This window comes from Cuculus canorus, chromosome 29 (genome assembly GCF_017976375.1).
Source record: "Cuculus canorus isolate bCucCan1 chromosome 29, bCucCan1.pri, whole genome shotgun sequence".
Lineage (NCBI taxonomy): Eukaryota > Metazoa > Chordata > Aves > Cuculiformes > Cuculidae > Cuculus > Cuculus canorus.
This window is the reverse complement of record NC_071429.1, coordinates 1,148,895-1,168,124: the sequence shown is the minus strand read 5'-3', so window position 1 is coordinate 1,168,124 and position 19,230 is coordinate 1,148,895. Positions and strand designations below refer to the sequence as shown.

Sequence of the window (19,230 nt, the reverse complement as noted above, 5' to 3'; positions counted from 1 at the left end):
AAGATATTAAACAGAACTGGCCCCAACAATGAGCCCTGGGGATACCGCTTATGCCCTGGCACCAACAGGATTTAACTCCATTCCCCACAACTCTTTGGCCCGGCCTCGAGCCAGTTTTTTACCCCACAAAGAGTGCACCCATTCGAGCAAGGAGCAGTCGGTTTCTCCAGGAGAAACACACCCAGTCATTGGTTTTATTTTCTCAAGCGCATCAGCCAAGTTACTGAAGCATCTTTTAATCAGAGATAAGAGTAAACAATGGTATAAAATGGTAACAACTCAAGAAGTTTCCACAATGCTGGTCATCACTGACACATGTCTCCATCACCCCCGGGTACCATTAAGTAAAACAAAGAAGCAAAGCTTACGGCATGGCTGCCTTTCCAGCCTGGTGATGCCTTCACCCAGCTGCAAAGTCAGAGCAGCAACGCTGAGTTGTCTTGAAGTACAGACAGGCAGGACTGAAACATTTTCTTTTGGGGAAAGTTAAACTCAGTCCCACAGCACTGATCTGTGCTCCGGTCCCAGCTCAGCCATCTGCATCCAGGAGGTCCAGAAGAGTCTTCAAAACCACAACTTGCAACAGAAAAAAAGAGCAATTTAAGAGGCCTGAATTGTGAGAATTGTCTCAGGGGCAATAAACCACCTCCCTCCCCGTTTCAGAAGGCTGCAGTAGAGACTTCAGAGGGGCTTGCAGCACCAAAGTAGGCAGCAAATGCTGGGCTGGTCCCTCGTGACAGCAGAGATTCAAGCTATAACCTTCACGCATAGCGCCATGGCAGCAAGCTAGAACGACGTTTCTGTTGTAGCACAGTCCGATCCAAAGCTTGGCCGCAGCCCAGAGCACTCGCAGAAGGACAGAGTCTCTGTTGCAGCAGGGGTAGGCTGGACACAGAGCCACACGACCCTGCATTTTCCATGCTCTTAAGTGGCTTCTGGAGTGCATCAAGGAGATGTGTTGAACCTGCATGGGAGCAAACCATCACAGAAACGGCACGGTAACCCTTCTGGTGTTGGCAGCCAGCCTACTCCAAATGTTTTCTGCCTTGAGTTGATCCTAGTAAAAAAACAGTTTGTCACAAAGATACCTCTGCAAATATCGACGGGGCAAAGATTTACGTACAAAATGGCTTAAAGTGAAATCTGCAGCTCTGTTTTAGGCAGAGTCATTGGCTTTATCCCTTCTGTTGTGCAAAGCCTCCGACTGGTCTGGATTGTGCTCATTTCAGATTTGCTGGAGGTTTCTGGGGAAGGGGTCTCTTGATTAAAGATCACTTGGGAATGTGGAGCTCAACATATCTAGATATTTAAAGATAAGTTCGTGTTCGCTCAAGGCCAACCCACAGCCTTACTCCTCTTCTGTCCACTGGTCGCTGGCCACGTGGCCATTGATGCGGTTGGAGCCGTTGCTCGAAGTGCTGAAAACTCCTTTTGTGCTGTTGGAAGTCACATCCTCCTCTTCAGAGCTGCTCTCCACATCACTGCGGTCATCTTTTGATACCTAAACATTTCAAATGAGATTCAGTACTGGAAAAGGGAGAAGGAAAGTTGAAAAAGTCCCAGAAAGCAGTCATTAGAAGGCTGTGTCCATGGGATTAACCAGCTCGACTCAGTTACAGCAATCTCCTACACTGGATCACGTCAAAATCGCGAGGAAGAACCTGTCATCATGTACAGAATGCAAGGCACAGACATTGAAACAATTGGAAATACAAGTTACACGTTCAAAATACTTCATGCTGTTTTGCTTTCACCAGATCAGAGGATACCATAGATCTTTGGTCGTTCCTGTCTTCCCAGAGCTGCATTCTGGATTGGTTAAAGGCTGCTTTTTCAAATAACAGATTTGTTTGGAATCAAAAAACTTCTTATGCCATGATCATCAGCAGGTACGATGGTCAAAACTCATGTATGTATTGGTTTAAGAGAGAACATTTTGTCCTGCAGGGAGTGGCTTTGGTATTTTAAAAATTAACCAGCTACATTTATCAAATTACTGTTTGCACAAAGCGCCTCCTATTTTCACAGCCTGTGGTTCATATATGATAACTCATTCACGAGCAGAAGCCTGTTTGGACAGTGGGTAGTAAAACAAAGACAGTCATCCAATCCAGCAAACACCCACTCTGGATCGGAAGGAGCATCTCAGCCCAAAGACCTGGATCTGCTTTACAGAGCTGTGCCATTAGAATCCTGGAATGGTTTGGGTTGGAAGGGACCTCAAAGCCCATCCAGTTCCAAACCACTGCCATGGGCAGGGACACCTCCCACTGGATCAGGTTGCTCAAACCTGGCTTGAATACCTCCAGGGATGGGGCAGCCACCACTGCTCTGGGCAACCTGGGCCAGGGTATCAACATCCTCCCAGGAAAACATTTCTCCCTAAGATCTCATCTCAATCTCCCCTCTTTCAATTTAAACCCCTTCCCCCTCATCCTCTCCCTGCACTCCCTCATCAAAAGGCCCTCCCCACCTTTCCTGGGGCTCCTTTCAGCACAGGATGACTGCTCTAAGGTCTCCCTGGAGCCTTCTCTTTAGTTAAAGGACCGACTAAAAATCCAGCTGGATTCAATTTGTATGTGGGATTTTGAGCCTTGGGAAGCAGATGCAGGCACCGTTGCTGCCGGCCGCTCCGAGTGCTGTGGAATGGCACTGCACCAGAACTGCAGAGACGACCACCCCAGGAGGGGAAGGAAGGGATCCTAAGCCCAGCGCTAACTGCAAACAGACACCTTGGCTGGTGGTGCGGTGCCAAAGCCATGAACTCACCAGTGCCGAGCAGCGGCTGCGTGAATTCCATACCCCAAGGCAGGCACTCACACCTCTGCAATTAACAGCCTTCATCTGCTCTGTGAGCAAGCACTTTGCGGCTAGTGACTTCCCAAGGGTTTCAGGAATCCATCCTGTTGCGTTTGCTCTGAATCAGGGTCCCAGCTTTCAAATAGCAGCAGAGAGGAAGTTTTTGAACTGAAGGGAAGATCTGGCAGAATGCCAGGTAAAGTTAATGATCTCCAGGATTGGAATCGACAGCCCTGATGGATGTGTCAGCTTCTGTCTGTTGCCAAACCCTCGGATATCTGACCCCACTCTCCTGCTATGTTGGAGGGTCAAAAAGTCGCTAGAAGGAAGCGGAAATCTCTCAAAAATTTGCCCATTATTCAAGGGACAAGTGATTTCTCTCCTTTTTCCTAAAAGCCCTGCACTTCTCCTCTCTTTTTTCCATTCAACAGAGCATTAATGACCACTAGGGACAGATATCAGCATCTGTAGGCGTATAAAAGCAGAAAGGTGAAGGCCGTGCAGCCGGCTGACAGCAGACAAGAACAAACCCCAGGGCACTGCTTTGACCTTTGGAAAAAAACTCCATTTCAGCATGTCAGGACCAGCACTGGCAGAGGAAAACTTTAAGAGAAGGCAGCAGCCATCCAAAGCCCTGAGAATGCAGCTCTGCTTTTGTCTCAGCCTTGAAACAGATGTGTTTGAGCGAGCAAACAGAAGCACAGGTCACACTTACATGCAACGGGTGAAACCATCCAGCTCCGATCTGGCAGAGAAAAGAAGTGAGAAAAGAATGAGGAAGACAGAGCCTAGAGTCTTCTCTCTGGCTAGGTCACCTGGGCAGAAGAGAACCAAGCAAAGGAGAAAGATGTACAGCTCAGGATACAGAAACAGCTGCGCAGAAAGAAAATACGACATTTGCAGTAGCAGCTGTGGGGAACAGATGAAAAGCTATGTGTGTCCTCTCCCCCTGACGGCCACTGCCACAGACAACGACAGAATAAATATTTTTCCAGGTTACATTCTATGTGTAGGGGCAGCTAAGAAGTCAAACACAAAATAAAGTTGAGCTATTGAGATCTCATCTCAATCTCCCCTCTTTCAGTTCAAAACTGTTCCCCTTCATCCTCTCCCTGCACTCCCTAATCAAGAGCCCCTCCCCAGCTTTCCTGGAGCCCCTTTCAGTACTGGAAGCTGCTCTAAGGTCTCCACACAGCCTTCTCTTCTCCAGGCTGAACAATCCCAACTCTCTCAGCCTGGCCTTGTATGGGAGGTGCTCCAGCCCTTGGATCATCTGTTGCCTCCTCTAGACTCGCTCCAACAAATCCATGTTCATTATGATTGTTTAAAAAAGAGCCTGGAACCACCTTAAACTCCAAATGATGTATGTAAGCCTGTCATCATCACTATTACTACATCATCTGAACGTACGTGGAAAATAGTGTTATTTCACTGCATGACCAGAACCGAGAGAAAAGCATCCGTGCCTTTCTATACACCTGACAACTCACAACTGCAGAGCAACCAAGGTGAAAAAAAAAAACACTATAAAGCATTCCTGGCACAAGCCCCAAGAGAAGCAGCACCAGCCCTCCCTGCAGGGCCCAGCTTCTCCTGACGGCTTCATAGGGCTTGTAGGAAAGAGAACCCAGAACAGTCACCAGCAACCTTACCTTTCCCCGCACGAGGGCCTTGTAGGCGGTGCGAACAATGAGATACGACCAGATAATATGCAAGATCTGCAGGGTTACCAACAAGCCATTGAACAGCCACCACGAAGGGTAAGGACCGATCAGCTCCCAGCTCTCAAACAGTGTTGTATTCAGAATCCTAAAAGAGATGCAGAAACTTGTCACAGATCGGCTGTCTTCCTAACACGGCTTCCAGCTCGAAAATCAAGATGACTGGCCAGATGCACAACCGTTTGTACCCCATTTAAGCATCTGTTGCTTTGCTCCTGTCGAAGCAGCAATGGGGCTGCTCTCTTGACAGTGTCAGGAGAAACTACAGCTAATAAGAAGCATTTGAACTCAGCAACAAACAGGAGGAGATGTGAATGTTCTGCAGTTTGGTCACACATATGGATCTGCTGCCAATTACCTTCTCAAAAGCATAAGCATTCATAATAACTTTACAGGAAGTGAAGTCGAGCTGCACTGGTCATCAAAACAACTGTTAACAGGCTTGGGCCCAGGCAGCCTTCGCTCATATTTAGGGAGCAGGAAGGCATTCCGTTTCCAGCCCTCCCTTTTTAGACATTCCTCCTGCCAAGCTGGAGGACCAGAAACTGCTTTATGGACAAAGCTTTGTGCTTGCTTTCTTTACTGTTTTGCTGTTCTTGTCACTGGGAGTTATTGCCAGTACTTAAGTAATTTAATAAACACTCTAGATTTTATGAAGTAAAGAGGTATGGGGAGAGCATTAAAGACGTCAGTAATTTCACACAGCTTTTAATACTTCACAGGAAAAGAAAAACAAGGCTGAACCACCCAATTCCCCTAAAATACAGCTACAGAAACAGCTCGCTAACAGCTGGTTGATGGATGAATTAAACGCAGTTCCAGAGGTCTGTTGATGCTTTATACTACTAATTAGGGAAGGGAATATACAAAGTGGAACAGCACAGGGTCTGCAGCACTGCTGCCAGCTTGCCACTTTTCTCAACAAAGCTGAGGAATTACATTACAGCCAGTGGAACAAACATTAAAGATTTACAGACTGCCAAGCGATAGCATGATGCAAGAGCATCACCTCATGAGAGACAACAGCAATAAAACCAATGACAACCATCTCATCTCTCACTGGATGGAGCCTATGAAGACACAAGAATGAAAGCTCTTCCTTATCCAGACCCCTTTGATGCATTTACTGGAAAACAAAGCACAGCTTTAATTGCAACCACGATACCAAAGCATTATGTATTGTTTCGACCTCCTGTCAAGGCACCCAAAAAAGAATGGGAACGCAGGCTGCCCACTGCCTAGGAAATAAATATAGGCAGTAAAATTGAAGAAACTGAGTAATAATCAGGTGTAACCAAGTTCTCACCACACTCGCAAGAAGTGGATAACAGCCCATCAATAGAAGAGCCTCCTCAAGCCTGACTGAGGGGAGCAGGAATCTCATTAAAGGATGATTAGCTATAAGCCATTTAGGCAGAGTTTTACCTCCCAAGAAACCTAAGACCTATTTCAGGCTCTGAACAGTCACGACACAAGGACAGGACAGGACAGGACTGTTATATGCCATCAGAAACTGTAATGATGACTAAACCACATACTCAAAGATCAAATTAACCTCAAGAGAGATGCCTCATTTGTAACTATTTCCAACACTTCTTAGAAGCAGCGAAAAACCCTTCAAGTCTTTCAGAGCAGAAAGCGGCTGCACTAGCTCCAGCTAAGCAGCAGAGTCATCACTTTGCGGTGAGAGGAGAGGGGCCAGCTGTGCATTAGGATTCTGAGCACTTTTCACACTCCCTCAGCTGACTGTGGAGACGTTTCTTCACATGCCCTGTGAACATACTGCTCTAAACAGCGCTTGGGTTGTCTTTAGCTTCAGGCTGCCTCGAGAGGCAGGCTGGAATGCTTGCAAGAAGGAAATACAAAGGCTCTGCTTAAAGGACTGAAAGAACAAAGAGGACCTTGCAGCTCAAGGTGCTTACCAGAAAGGGTAAATGCCCAACCGTGTGACAATGAATACGACACCAAAGAGCATGAAGAAAGCATCACATAGACGTTGGTACTTGGCATAATTGGCTAGCTTTGCAGCCTGGAAGAGACAAGAAACATAAGAGTATTATTCCCTTTGTGCGCTCATGTAATTACCAGGCTGTAGAGCTTCAAAAACCCTCAAACCATCACATTTGTAAGGAGTTTGGGACATTTGGGGATTATTCTCTGCGCTAAAGCAGTTCTGAGGAAAAGCTGACAAGGCAGGATCAGCAGCAAGAGTTTTATAGCACATTAAATGCAGTTTATCAAGAAGGGGAAAGTCAGCTTGCTCCCCTGAGATCATGCTAGCACTAGATACGCAAAGATTTTAAAGGAAACTCACCTCTAAAAGGAAATCTGATGCATCGTGGAGGCACAGCACCAGAGTTCCAACCCGCACCATGTTATTCATGTAAGAGAATGTAATGAGTCCAATTGTAGCCAAATGATGGACAAACATGATCAGGAAGTCCTGGGAACAGGAACAAAAAAATGAATACAGACTCTTTGGCTGTCAATAAAATAGAAAGGTTTGGAACAGAGCCACAAAACTGACTAGGGTAATAGGATTACTTCAGTTCAGACTCGACTCCACTTCGTATAAAGCACAGCTCATCACAACATCAACCAAGGCTGCAGAAAGGCGTTTCCCAGCATTTGTGCCCCCATGAAGTCAGAACTGCACACAGGCACAGCACAGACTTTGGCGCACATATACAAGGCAAAGACAAGTTTGCCTGCAGACCCTACTGAAGAGAGTGACTGGATTGAGAAGTTCTGGAGTCCTCAGCATAGGAAGGACACTGATCTGTTGGAGCAAGTCCAGAGAAGGCCACGGAGATGATCTAAGGGCTGGAGCACCTCTGCAATGAGGACAGGCTGAGAGAGTTGGGCTTGTTCCGCCTGGAGAAGAGAAGGCTCCAGGGAGACCTTAGAGCAGCTTCCAGTAATGAAAGGGGCTCCAGAAAAGCTAGTACACTAGTACAGATGCTGTTAACCACTCTGAGATATCCTGAGATATCCTCACCAGCTAATATTTCAGTACAGAAAAAAAACCCAGGCAAACTTTTCATTTGAACAGTCAATGCAAGGATTGGGATAATTTGCTACTTTGCAGTTTGCAGAACAGGAGCAATAAACCATGATTTACTGCAAACTGTTTTCCAACAGCAACAATAAACCAAATCCTAGAACGCAGCACAACGGAATTAGACTCAGGCAATTGCGAGCAGTCGTCATTCTGCTACACACACAGGTGAAAAATTACTTACAAAAAAACATTCATTATTGCTTTAGTGTTTGCCATTTTCTCACCTGGCTCAGCAAGGAGCTGCTTTATGGCCTCAAGTTGTGCCAGGGGAAGTTTAGAGTGGATATTAGGAAAAATCTCTTTACTGAATTTACAGAGCGGTGAAGCCCTGGCAGAGGCTGCCCAGGGCGGTGGTGGAGTCTCCACTCCTGGAGGGGTTCAAGAAATGTAGATGTGGCGCTTCAGGACATGGTTTAAGTAGGCACGGTGGGGTTAGGCTGACAGTTGGACTGGACGAGCTTAGAGGTCTTTCCAACCTTAACGATTCTGTAATTCTACAATTCTTTGAGCATCTCATTTTCATGCTTTCTTGCAAGCCTCATCACGAAATCTATTTTTATGCAATGATTTGGTAACTTTTAATTGGGAGGCACTGAGCGATTGTGTTCCTCCCCCTCTGCGCCCTGGAAGGTGAAAGGGGCTCTCAAGGATCTCCCAAGTTGCACATCAAGCTTGCTCCTCCCTTTTCCCCAAGAAAGGGAGTGATTACAAACAGAAGTGGGCTACACCAAGATGGGAATATGGAAATAAACACAGTTATTGCTGTGCTTTAGCTTTACTGGTCAGATGCACTCCCATTTTCTGTTAGTCCTATCTATATAGCAAAGTGGCTCATGCAATTATGGTTAATCTCACCTTCCGTTTAATGTCTGTAAACTGAGAAAACATGAGAGACCAATAGAAGGCCAGCTCCAAGATATAGTAGTAATAAAGCCTAGATGTTAGAGGCTGGAAAACAAAGATAACACAGTTAGAAGACAAAGTACTTCAAAATTTTACATTAAAATCAACTTTTCCCTTCTTTCCTTCCTTCCCATCCCACTCTGTTCCTCCAGAACACCAAGGCACAAATAAAAAGATCCAGAATCAAGGTTTAGTCAAAACATGCTTAAGCCACAGAAACTGTACTCTAGGCTTAGTCACACAAATATATTTGTGTGTTTGAGCTTTATTCAAAAGTAGTAAGACTCCCTTTGTCAAGGTTTACAGCTCATACTGCAGCATCTTGAATTAGGAAAACCAGGCACTCCAACAGGCTAGTTGGCCTCAATACTTGCTGCGTAATGAAAACAATAAGGTAAAGAAGTTATCAGGATAATTTTATACTTTTCTTTTTTCTTTTTTTTTCCACTTTCAATAACCTCAGCAGCAACCAAACCCATGAGACTCCACCTGGAGGCCTGTGCCCAGGTCTGGAATCTCCAACATACGAAGGAGATGGAACTGTTGGAACGGGTCTGGGAAGGGCCAGGAAGATGATCTGAGGGCTGAAGCCCATCTGCTATGAGGCTAGGCTGAGAGAGTTGAGGTTCTTCAGCCTGGAGAAGAGAATGCTCTGGGGAGACCCTAGAGCAGCTTCCAGTACTGAAAGGGGCTTCAGGAAAACTAGGGAGGGGCTCTTGATCAGGGAGTGCAGGGAGAGGACAAGGTGGAATGGCTTTAAATGGGAAGGAGGAAGATTTAGGTTAGACATTAAGGAGAAATTCTTAACAGTGAGGGTGGGGAGGCCTTGGCCCAGGTTGCCCGGAGCAGTGGTGGCTGCCCCATCCCTGGAGGTGCTCAAGGCCAGGTTGGATGGGGCTTGGAGCCCCTGATGCAGTGGCAGGTGTCCATGGCAGGGGTGGAACTGGATGGGCTTTGAGGTTCCTTCCAACCCAAACCATCCTATGATTCTATGATAAAACAAATATGAACTGAGTCGGTTCTTTCTGAGGAAATGCTGCTGCTGACAAACCTAACCAGGATAGTAAGGAGTAAATGCCATCTTTGTGCCTTCCAAACAGGATGCCCGCTCACTCACCAGGCAGCTTACCAGGTTGCAGCCTGGGCAGCATCTACCGCACGGAATAATGAGAAGCACTGAACTCTATTACATTTCAATCTGCTACTATTAACAAAAAAATAAAACCTGATATTTTGCAAAAAGCTGGAATCTAGAAATTGTTTCTCTCCTACCTCGAAAGGGTAGTTGTACCAGCACTGTCGTGTGTCCCAAAACCAGGGTGCCTAAAGGGAAAAAGATCAGTTATTCTTCTCCTGAGTTGTTCTTGGGGTTGTTCAGCCTGGAGAAGAGATGGCTCCAGGGAGACCTTAGAACAGCTTCCAGTGCTGAAAAGGGCTCCAGGAAAGCTGGAGACAGGCTCTTGATCAGGGAGGGCAGGGAGAGGTTTTCAGCTGAAAGAGGGGAGATTGAGACGATTGAGAAGAAATTCTTTACAATGAGTGTGAGGAGGCCCTGGCCCAAGTTGCCCAGAGCAGTGGTGGCTGCTCCATACCTGGAGGTGTTCAAAGCCAGGCTGGATGGGGCTTGGAGCCCTTGATCCAGTGGGAGGAGTTCCTCCCTGCCCACGGCAAGGGGTGAGACTGGATGGGCTTTGAGGTTCCTTCCCACCCAAACCATTCTAGGATTCTAATATTTCCACAAGGACAGATCTGTACAGAAGCTTTCCTACAGAGTAAAGCAGGTCCTTAAACAGAAACCCCAGGATCTCAAATAAGGGAACATAAAGATGACCAGCACCACCAGACCCCCTTTATTTTAAGCTGGATGGAAGCACTAAAGAAGTGACACAGGCTGGCACCCCCTGTATTCCAGCAGGACAGCCATAATGCAGCTGCGCACCACACAGAACAACCCAGGGGTGGGGCTAACAGACCAACTCACCGTCCAGAGAAACCTGATTCCATAAAAAAATATACTTAAATAAAATGTAAATCTCCACCTGGAAAAAAAGAAGTAAAAAATGAACTTCTAAAATAGAAATAGCTTCCAGTTAACATTTGTAATCAAAACTGGAACAGTTGACAAAACCAACTTCTGACACCTGAAAAACTTTCACCCATTATTTGGGTGGGTTGGAACTAGATGATCTTTAAGGTCCCTGCCAACCCTAACTATTCTATGATTTCTAAACATTTCATGTCAGGACAAACCTATTTAAGTGTTTTCACACCACACACGAGTTTGCATCAACAGCCAAGTTTGAAATAAAGTTCAGAGCAAACATGCATCTTCCATTTGCTTTAATATACAAGAGAAATCATTGTTATCCAGAAGGTATCCTAAAGATACGTATTTGTCCCTCTTACCTTGTGACTTTAAGTAGACAAAACCATACTGGAGGGAAGAATTAATATGAAGAAAGTTACTGGAAAGGAAAGAAACGAGCACAGAAGAAATAACAAGTCAGGAAAAAAATATTGAGATGGCACTATACTAACAGAAGTCACTGCAAGCCTTCAGAGAGAAACACAGAGCAAAGGAATAAACTCAAATGAACAGAAAAGGAATCTAAGAAGCGTCTCTATAAAAAGATATACATCACTGGGGAAGCCATGAGGTCCTTCTGGCTGGAAACAGATGCTGGCCCACACCAGAGCTGTGCGGACAGCAGACTGGTCTCCAGTATCATTTTCAGGTTGTGCACGTGAATATGCATCAATGTGCGCACCGAAGTGTGGCGTTTGCATTAACAACCTGGTCTGTGACCTAAAGCCGCTCATTGCTGATAGGAATCACTCCTGTACCTGTGTTCTGGGCTCTCACGCACAAAATACAAACATCAAACGTGGGGAGGCCCTGACGCAAGTCGCCCAGAGAAGTGGTGGCTGCACCATCCCTGGAGGTGTTCAAGGCCAGGCTGGATGGAGTTTTGAGTGACCTGGTCCGGTAGGAGGTGTCCCTGCCCATGGCAAGGGTAAGAACTGGATGATCTTTAAGGTCCCTTCCAACCCAAACCATTCTATGATTCTAGGATTTTAGAATACTGAATTCTAAAAGGCCCTTCTAACATCTTTCATTTGCTTATATAAGAATTTCTCTTCTACCAGCCAACCCCAAAACACGCATTTAAACCAGCCGCTGACCCCAGTTTCAGTTGGAAAAGAGACCATACAGCCAGAGCTTTGAGATGAAGCCACATCTTGGCCTCTGCACAAACATACATGCTCTCACAAAATTTAGTGAGGGTGGTGGGTTTGTCCTGGTTCCTCCGATGTCGAAACCAGCGCTGGATCTTTCGAACATCCCAGTCCAGCTGCTTTGACAAGCCTTCTAATCTTTTTCCATCTGGAGACTGAAGGAAAACGAAACAAGTGTCATTTCTCCTACTTCTCAAACTGCTTTCAGGCTGAGATCCCCTCTGTACTGTGATAGAAATGATTAAGACAACAAACCCCCCACATCAGAATGGCACTGCATATGGAGACAAGCAGAAACCCATCACCACAAATGTTCATTCAAGTTTCACCTTCATAAGCCACTAATGACTTAATTATTCAGAATGCTTTTGGTTCAACATTTCCTTATCTATTTCCCCATTTGATAGCACATTAGGACAAGAATGCAATTGTTCTGTTTCTTCATTTGGGGGGAGGAGCTTTTAAAACATCCTGTCTTACCTGTTAAAACTTGCACATCAGCTCAAACAGTCCAGAACTCGGGAATATCAAGGCTGAATACACTTCAGGGCTGCTACTCCCTGCAAGGCTAAGGAACCTTTACAGAATAGGTTTAACACATTTGATATTTGAGATGTTCAAAGCCAGATGGATGGGTCTTTGAGCCCCCTGATCCAGTGGGAAGTGTCCCTGCCCATGGCAGTGGGGTGGAACTGGATGGGCTTTGAGATCCCTTCCAACCCAAACTATTCTATCATTCTAAATGTATTTCACTCAAATCAGAGAAGCAGAAGCAAAAAGCCCTTGTCCTGCACTCTTACTGGCCTCTGTTTCTAGCAGGACTGGAAGCCCGACTCACCTTAGTGATGGATGTAAACACTTTCTCTAGAATTGCGTTGGGCTGGGCTCTGTGAGGTCCACTGTCCTGAATGCCAAGGTTTATGGCACAGGGCTTGGCAATAAACCTGAAAGAGTTGCAAAGAAAGAGCCAGGTTAAAACAAGACACAAATATACCTCATCTGCCTAAATCACACAGATCAGGACTTGTAATCAACTGCAAAACCTGTCCAAATAAGCTTTGGACAGGAGCAAGTCCAGAGAAGGCCATGGAGATGATCCAAGGGCTGGAGCACCTCTCGTATGACAACAGGCTGGGAGAGTTGGGGTTGTCCATCCTGGAGAAAAGAAGGCTCCGGGGAGACCTTTGAGCAGCTTCCAGCACTGAAAGGGGCTCCAGGAAAGCTGGGGAGGGGCTCTTGACCAGGGAGTGCAGGGAGAAGATGAAGGGAACGGTTTTGAGCTGAAAGACAGGAGATCTTAGGCAGAAATGTTTTCCTGTGAGGGTGGGTAGGCCCTGGCCCAGATTGCCCAGAGAAGAGGTGGCTGCCCCATCCCTGGAGGTGTTCAAGGCCAGGCTGGATGGGGCTTGGAGCAACCTGATCCAGCGGGAGGTGGTCTCTGTGGCAAGGGGGTTGGAACTGGATGAGCTTTGAGGTCCTTTCCAACTCAAACCATTTCATGATTCTAAGATTTGCACCATTAAATCTATTTTGCTTCAAAACAGATGGTTTCAGAGACAACTGAAGACAACAAATTACATACACATATTCCACCTAGTGGACTCAGTGCCATCAAGTAGAAAATGCTGCTTTTTTTTCCAACTACTACATTTGTTACCATTTCTCTGTGTGTATAAAAGAAGATGAAAATCCATGACCATATGGACTCTCGGGAGCACATTGTTAGCACCGAGGTAATGACCAGCTAGGACTATGCTGAAGAGTAGATGCAGGTTGTGGGGTTTTCCCCTTGAGGAATCACAGATCAGCTCCTGACTAATCCTAAAGGAACTCCTTCTGCTCTCAGAAAATACTAAACAACTCAGACACAGTGGCCCCAGGTTCGCTGTCCTGAACGGTTTCTTTCTCCATCCTGTTCATTTCAACTGTCAGAGCTTTAAAATACAAAAGGAAAGGGTGATTTCCTTCCAGCCTGGCTCAAAGAGCTCCCTGCTTCCTCTACAACCACCAGCCAGAAACCATCTTCTGATGTCACAAAGTTATTGGCTACCCCCCATAAAAGCGTACACCTCTATACTCTACAGGATGTACCACAACAACAGCAAATAACTACCCATGTGCAATTACAGGATGCCAGATGTTTTTATTTCATTGTCTGGGACATGGTGCTCACAGCTCTATCAAAAAAATCCTGCCCTGAAAACACTCAATTTGGATCAGTGAGGAAACCTGAAAACCCTAAAAATTTGCACATTCAATTAATTTATTATAGAATCATGGAATGGTTTGGGTTGGAAGGGGCCTCAAAGTCCATCCAGTTCCAACCCTCTGCAGGGACACCTCCCACTGGATCAGGGGCTCCAAGACCCATCCAACCTGGCCTGGAACACCTCCAGGGATGGGGCAGCCACCACTGCTCCGGGCAACCTGGGCCGGGGCCTCCCAACCCTCACAGGAAAATATTTCTTCCTGATATCCAATCTAAAAACCCCGTCTTTCAGCTGAAAACTGTTCCCTCTCATTCCCTCCCTGATCAAGAGCCCCTCCCCAGCTTTCCTGGAACCCCTTTCAGTACTGGAAGCTGCTCTAAGGTCTCCCTGGAGCCTTCTCTTCTCCAGGCTGAACAACTCCATCTCTCAGCCTGGTCTCAGATCATACTCATGGCCTCCTCTGGACTTGCTCCAACAGATCCATGCCCTTATTTTTTAGGAGAGCCTTCCTTCATTTTAAGAACAAGTAAAGAAGAGAAGGAATGACCAGATGATCCTTGAGTGTCCCTTCCAACTAAGGTAATTCTGATTCTTTGACTGCATGATTAAGAAAGTTCACCGTGATCCATACAAAGTTTTGGCATTATTCTAGAATCCAAAACTTGAAGCATCAAGGAAAGAAGAAACAGCACCTCTTCATAAATGGCTGAAAAAAATAAAACCCAAGCCAAACTCAAAACTGCATGAAACTATTCCTAAGACCTTCCTTCACTCACAGCCTGAGGGAAAAAAAAATAGAGACATTTCCAGAGATCAAGGGGAAAAGATCAAAATCAAGAGTAAGCCTCAGGCTACAGACACAGCACAGGACTCAGTCCAGCACGCGGGTGGCCAAAGAACAAACCACAAAAACCTGCAAACACTTCTATGTGCGCAGAAGCAGAGACATCAAGAACGATGGAGGAGAGGGAGGCCGCCCCAGCCACAGAAACAGGAAGGAAAAAGGATGGCAGCAATGGATTACAGTACTTTTAAGGAAGTCTAACCCAATGCCATAACGCAGCTTCTCTAACTCCGCAAGGAATGGCTTCGTGCAACGGAACTACTGTCCTTCCGCAGGGCTCCCTATGGTTTCACTTGGGCTGGGTACGGCTGGCACACAGTCAGGAGACTGTGAAACAGTCACAACCCAAACTCGCTGCCCAGTCGCTGCCTTGCAGGTGGAATATGAAGCAAATGATCAATCCAGTTGTCAGTCAGAAAAATATCAGGATGACACGCTACTTCCTTTAGGTTCTGTTAAGGAAGAGTCACACCGATAACTTCTGTGGCATTTCACATTTTTTGGCCCCAGAACAGGTTTTCAGATGCACAACTTTTGCACTGCATCCCACAGAGAAAAAATTCTGTGTAGCAATAGCAGTTCAGCACTCAAAAAAAGCTGCCCAGACAGCAGGATTTCCGTTCCTAGGGACAGTAAATAACTGAGCAACAGAAGACCACCAGCAACCTGACTTGACATAGGCCTTGCTTTGAGGAGAGGATTGGCCAAGGTGACCTCCAAAAGTACCTTTTAATCTAAATTATTTTATGATTCCACAGAAATCTGAACTGCAGCAACTATTCCCAAGGTCAATGGACTGCCACGCCTTCCCGCACAGAACTATCCGCACTTAAATACTTATATTACACCTTTCTGAATGGGTATCCTCTCATGGGTTTAACTCATACCTACCAAGCTGCCTTTGTTATGCCAATTACTACTAAGACAGAGGGACCAACACCAATTTTCGAGTACACAGACTCATTTTTATAACACATATTGTACTTCACAAACCCAAGATAGAACCCTTCTCTATAGAGCATCCAGGTCTGCCTGATGACTCCCTATTACAGCACTGAAAAGGAAGAACAATCTGCAAAACAGTCAGAGTTATGAAGTATGCACTCAAAGCAAGCACTTGCCTTGCCACAATATTAAGATAAAACCACCTCATTCCACAACTGTCCCTATTTTTCCAGGCAGATCTAACGGAGTAACATCCAAACCCACTCTTTTCCCCCCCCAGCTTGAGTACAAGCTGCAGATTCTTCCCCAGACCTGCAGAGCATCAAGCATAACTGTTACTGAAGGGCATCCCAGTGTAATTATAAACACATTCTATGAATAACAAGCTCCAGGTTTTCACAGATACCTGGGAATTAATTTGTGCCAGCAGCAGGACAAGATATGTAGGAAGAAATAACAAAAGTATAACCAAGAAAACCAAACTTGTGGGCAGAAGTCCTTTTGTAGGTTGCCTGTAAAACAATCCACCCTGTACCACTGAGACGGGACTTCTCCTTCCTCCAGAAGTTTCTCCTCATCTTTGCAGTCACACACGTCCCACAGACAGTCAGCCTAAGGAATATTCTACCCACATCGTGATGCAAAGGTTGGTTTATAGGAACATTTGCTAATAGAAATATGTGCCAGCGATACAAGTGCCAGTGTCACCAAAGCGTGGCCTCACGCTGAAGATCTACAGCAAAAGAAGACAGAAAAAGAAAGAATTGAAACGAAGCTAAAACAAAAGAGCTGCACAAGGGTAGAATTCAAGTTCTGAGTCATCAAGTCCGACTGCCAAATGTGTGTGGAGGAAGATGTTTGACAAAGGCATCCCAAAGCCTGAATCAGGGTCTGCGCACAATGGGATTTTAAGATAAATCTGAACTTTCAGGACATGTTCAAAGCAGCAGGAGGAAAGAGAAAAGCATTTCTTAAAAAATATGGTCTTTTAAAACAAAGAGACAAGAAGCTGCCCTGCCCTGGCAGTCACTGTCACAATCTACTTTCATTTCAGGATGCCACCACCGAGACAGACACGGAAAAAAAACAGGAACAGCCCTCTCAGGAGCCAGGCCCTGGGTGCTAGGTTTTACTGTGTAGGCGAGGGAACTAATTTGTCACTTGACTCCTCCCTCAATTAACACCGCAATCTCACAAACCAGGTAGACACAATCAGAATCAAGTAACCGCTCCAGGGCTGTGTTACAGCACAGTCGGATGCACTGTATCTCTCCTAACATCTCATACTCCAGGGAAAAGAGAAGCTTTGGCACTCCTTCCTCAAAGACACCTGGACTAAAAAGGGTGTGAAAAAAACTTCCTACAACATCACTCTCCCCGCTGTTGTGAAGTCTCACAACTTCCTTCCCTTCTCTACTGGCAACTGTGACCATTTGGCCCAGCGCAGCAGCAGCAAGCTGAGATGAGATTCTGGTACCGCCATGTGTGTTCCCGGGTCCTCTGCACTGCTTGGAGCCAACAGCTGTCATAGAAAGGTCTGGGTTGGAAGGGACCTCAAAGCCCATCCAGTTCCACCCCCTGCCATGGGCAGGGACACCTCCCACTGGATCAGGGGCTCCAAACCCCATCCAACCTGGCCTTGAACCCCTTCAGGGATGGGGCAGCCACCACTGCTCTGGGCAACTTGGGCCAGGGCCTACTCACACTCATTGTAAAGAATTTCTTACTAAATTTTCTGAAAAGAATTTCTTCTTTTCTGAACCTTCTTTTGGTTTGTTTGGTTTTTTTGAGGGCAGAAAGAAAAGATGGAAGGGAAAAAAAAAAAGAGCGTCTCAAATTTCTCTCCTACTGTGCTGACTTGCTTCATTTTCCTCCACACTTCACCTGTCTTTTTACATCATCCCAGTTCCCTCTTCTTAATTCCGGAAAGCACAAGAAAATTCACTTCTTACAGAAGTGTTTTGTGGTACTTCTTTCAAAAAGCCACAGAACAAAACCAACTTGACTCCTACTCGCATTAGTCCTACAGCCCTTTACATGCCTAGAAATACTTCCATCCTTTTAATGAGAAAACTGAAGATTAAATCAATCTTTAATAAACTATTTAAGCAGGAATACTAATGCTTTAGTCTGCTTCACCTAACATTTTACCTAAATAAGCCGCTTTGCTAATTAGTATCTCTGTCATCCACAGAGCCTGCCTGGTGTGTGGCCGTAAAGCACCCACATCCCAAAGAGGATAAACCTCTCCGTGTGGGAAGAGTTCATATCCTCCGGTGATGGATGCCCAGGTGAAGGAGCGCCGCAGTATTCCACCTGTTTATGGGCAGACAGGGTGATCGGCACGCACTTCCATCAGGCCCGGGACACAAGGGATCCACCGATTGTTTAATAATACACCAGCCCATGTGAACAAATCCCATTTCCTCATGCAGGCACTCGCAAGGAAAGAGCAATAAAGGCAGAGCCCAGCCACACCAGCAAACCAAAACCGAGCAGCAGCTGCCTTCCACTACTCCAGCCGTGGCTCTCCTGGGCAGGGGGGAAACAACAGTCAATTCCCAGACTTTTTCCCTGCACTGTCTCAGAATAAAGAGGTGGAGGAGCCCCTGGGTATCCACAGGAGGGAGAACAGATCCCTACGGGATCCACAGAAGGGAGAAAGGAGCTGCTTGGGATCCAGAGAGAGGAGAGGGGAGCCCCTCGCCATCCAGGGAGAGAGGAGAGGGGAGCCCCTCGCCATCCAGGGAGAGAGGAGAGGGGAGGGGAGCCCCTCGCCATCCATAGACTTGAAAGAGCCTTGGGAGACACCACATCCCAACACAGCCCCTCCACAAGGGCATCAGTACTGCCCAAGGGGTGAGTGGGGATCCTGGCCGTGCCTCTCCCTACCCCGAGCTGAGCCCCCTCTCCTGCCATGCCTCCCCCTCCCAATCGAGGCCCCCCTCCTCCTGAGCATCCCCTAGCCGGGCCAAACCTCCCCCTAGCAGACCCCCCCCCAAACCTCCCCATTCCTGGCCTAGCCTCCCCTCCTCGAGCCCCCCCAGTTCCTGACAGAGCCCTCCTCCCCGCCGGCATCTCTCCCCTCCTCCCGAGCTCCCCCCCACCAATAGAGCACACTCATGATTCCAGCCGCCCTCCCGTCCGCCCCGTCCCGTCCCCCGCCTCATCCCGGCGCTCCGCGGTCCCCGTTGCTAAGAGACCCGCGCCGCGCTCACCTCTCGAAGAGCAGCCTGACGGCGAAGATGCCGAGCGCCAGCGGGAAGGCGGACAGGACGTGTCCCGCCCGTGGGTACTGCAACCCGGGGCCCGGTTCCCCGGCTAAATCCGCCCACGTCACGTTGTGCGGCAACCAGAACCGCTCATTCCAGAACCAGGCCCGCAGCGCCGCCGCCGCCATCTTCCGCTGCCGCCGCCACCACCACCGCCCCCCACCCCGGCGGCCGCAGCGGAGGCGGCCACCGCAGCTCCCGGCGGGCGGCGCGAGGGCGCATGCGCGGTGCGGTGGCC

At 47.1% G+C, this 19,230-nt stretch overlaps 1 protein-coding gene across 3 annotated transcripts; it reads right to left on the bottom strand.

Moving 5' to 3' along the window:
* Window positions 1-183: 183 nt before the first annotated feature.
* CERS5 (ceramide synthase 5) lies at window positions 184-19,230 on the bottom strand. Of its 3 annotated transcripts, none has more exons than XM_054051475.1 (11): window positions 18,939-19,230; window positions 12,560-12,665; window positions 11,746-11,876; window positions 10,466-10,523; window positions 9,757-9,807; window positions 8,437-8,529; window positions 6,835-6,963; window positions 6,443-6,549; window positions 4,452-4,608; window positions 3,515-3,544; window positions 184-1,501 (listed from the first exon to the last, which is right to left on the bottom strand). In XM_054051475.1, the coding sequence occupies exons 1-11, from the start codon at window positions 19,118-19,120 to the stop codon at window positions 1,349-1,351; spliced, it is 1,197 nt and encodes a 398-aa protein (XP_053907450.1). In that variant the 5' UTR covers window positions 19,121-19,230; the 3' UTR covers window positions 184-1,348. The 3 variants fall into 3 exon arrangements, 2 of the variants coding, with proteins under 2 accessions (XP_053907450.1, XP_053907449.1); XR_008447405.1 differs by having other exon boundaries at window positions 1,362-1,501; window positions 3,515-3,614; XM_054051474.1 differs by lacking the exons at window positions 3,515-3,544; window positions 18,939-19,230 and adding an exon at window positions 10,891-10,918 and having other exon boundaries at window positions 188-1,501.

Coding starts and splice junctions, on each gene's coding strand:
- CERS5 (XM_054051475.1), bottom strand. CDS start 19,120: ATGGCGGCGGCGGCGCTGCGGGCCTGGTTCTGGAATGAGCGGTTCTGG. Junction 10,524..11,745: donor ACTAAATTTTGTGAGAGCAT/GTATGTTTGTGC, acceptor CTTTTTTTCCAG/GTGGAGATTTACATTTTATT. Junction 1,502..3,514: donor GATGGTTTCACCCGTTGCAT/GTAAGTGTGACC, acceptor TGAAATGTTTAG/GTATCAAAAGATGACCGCAG.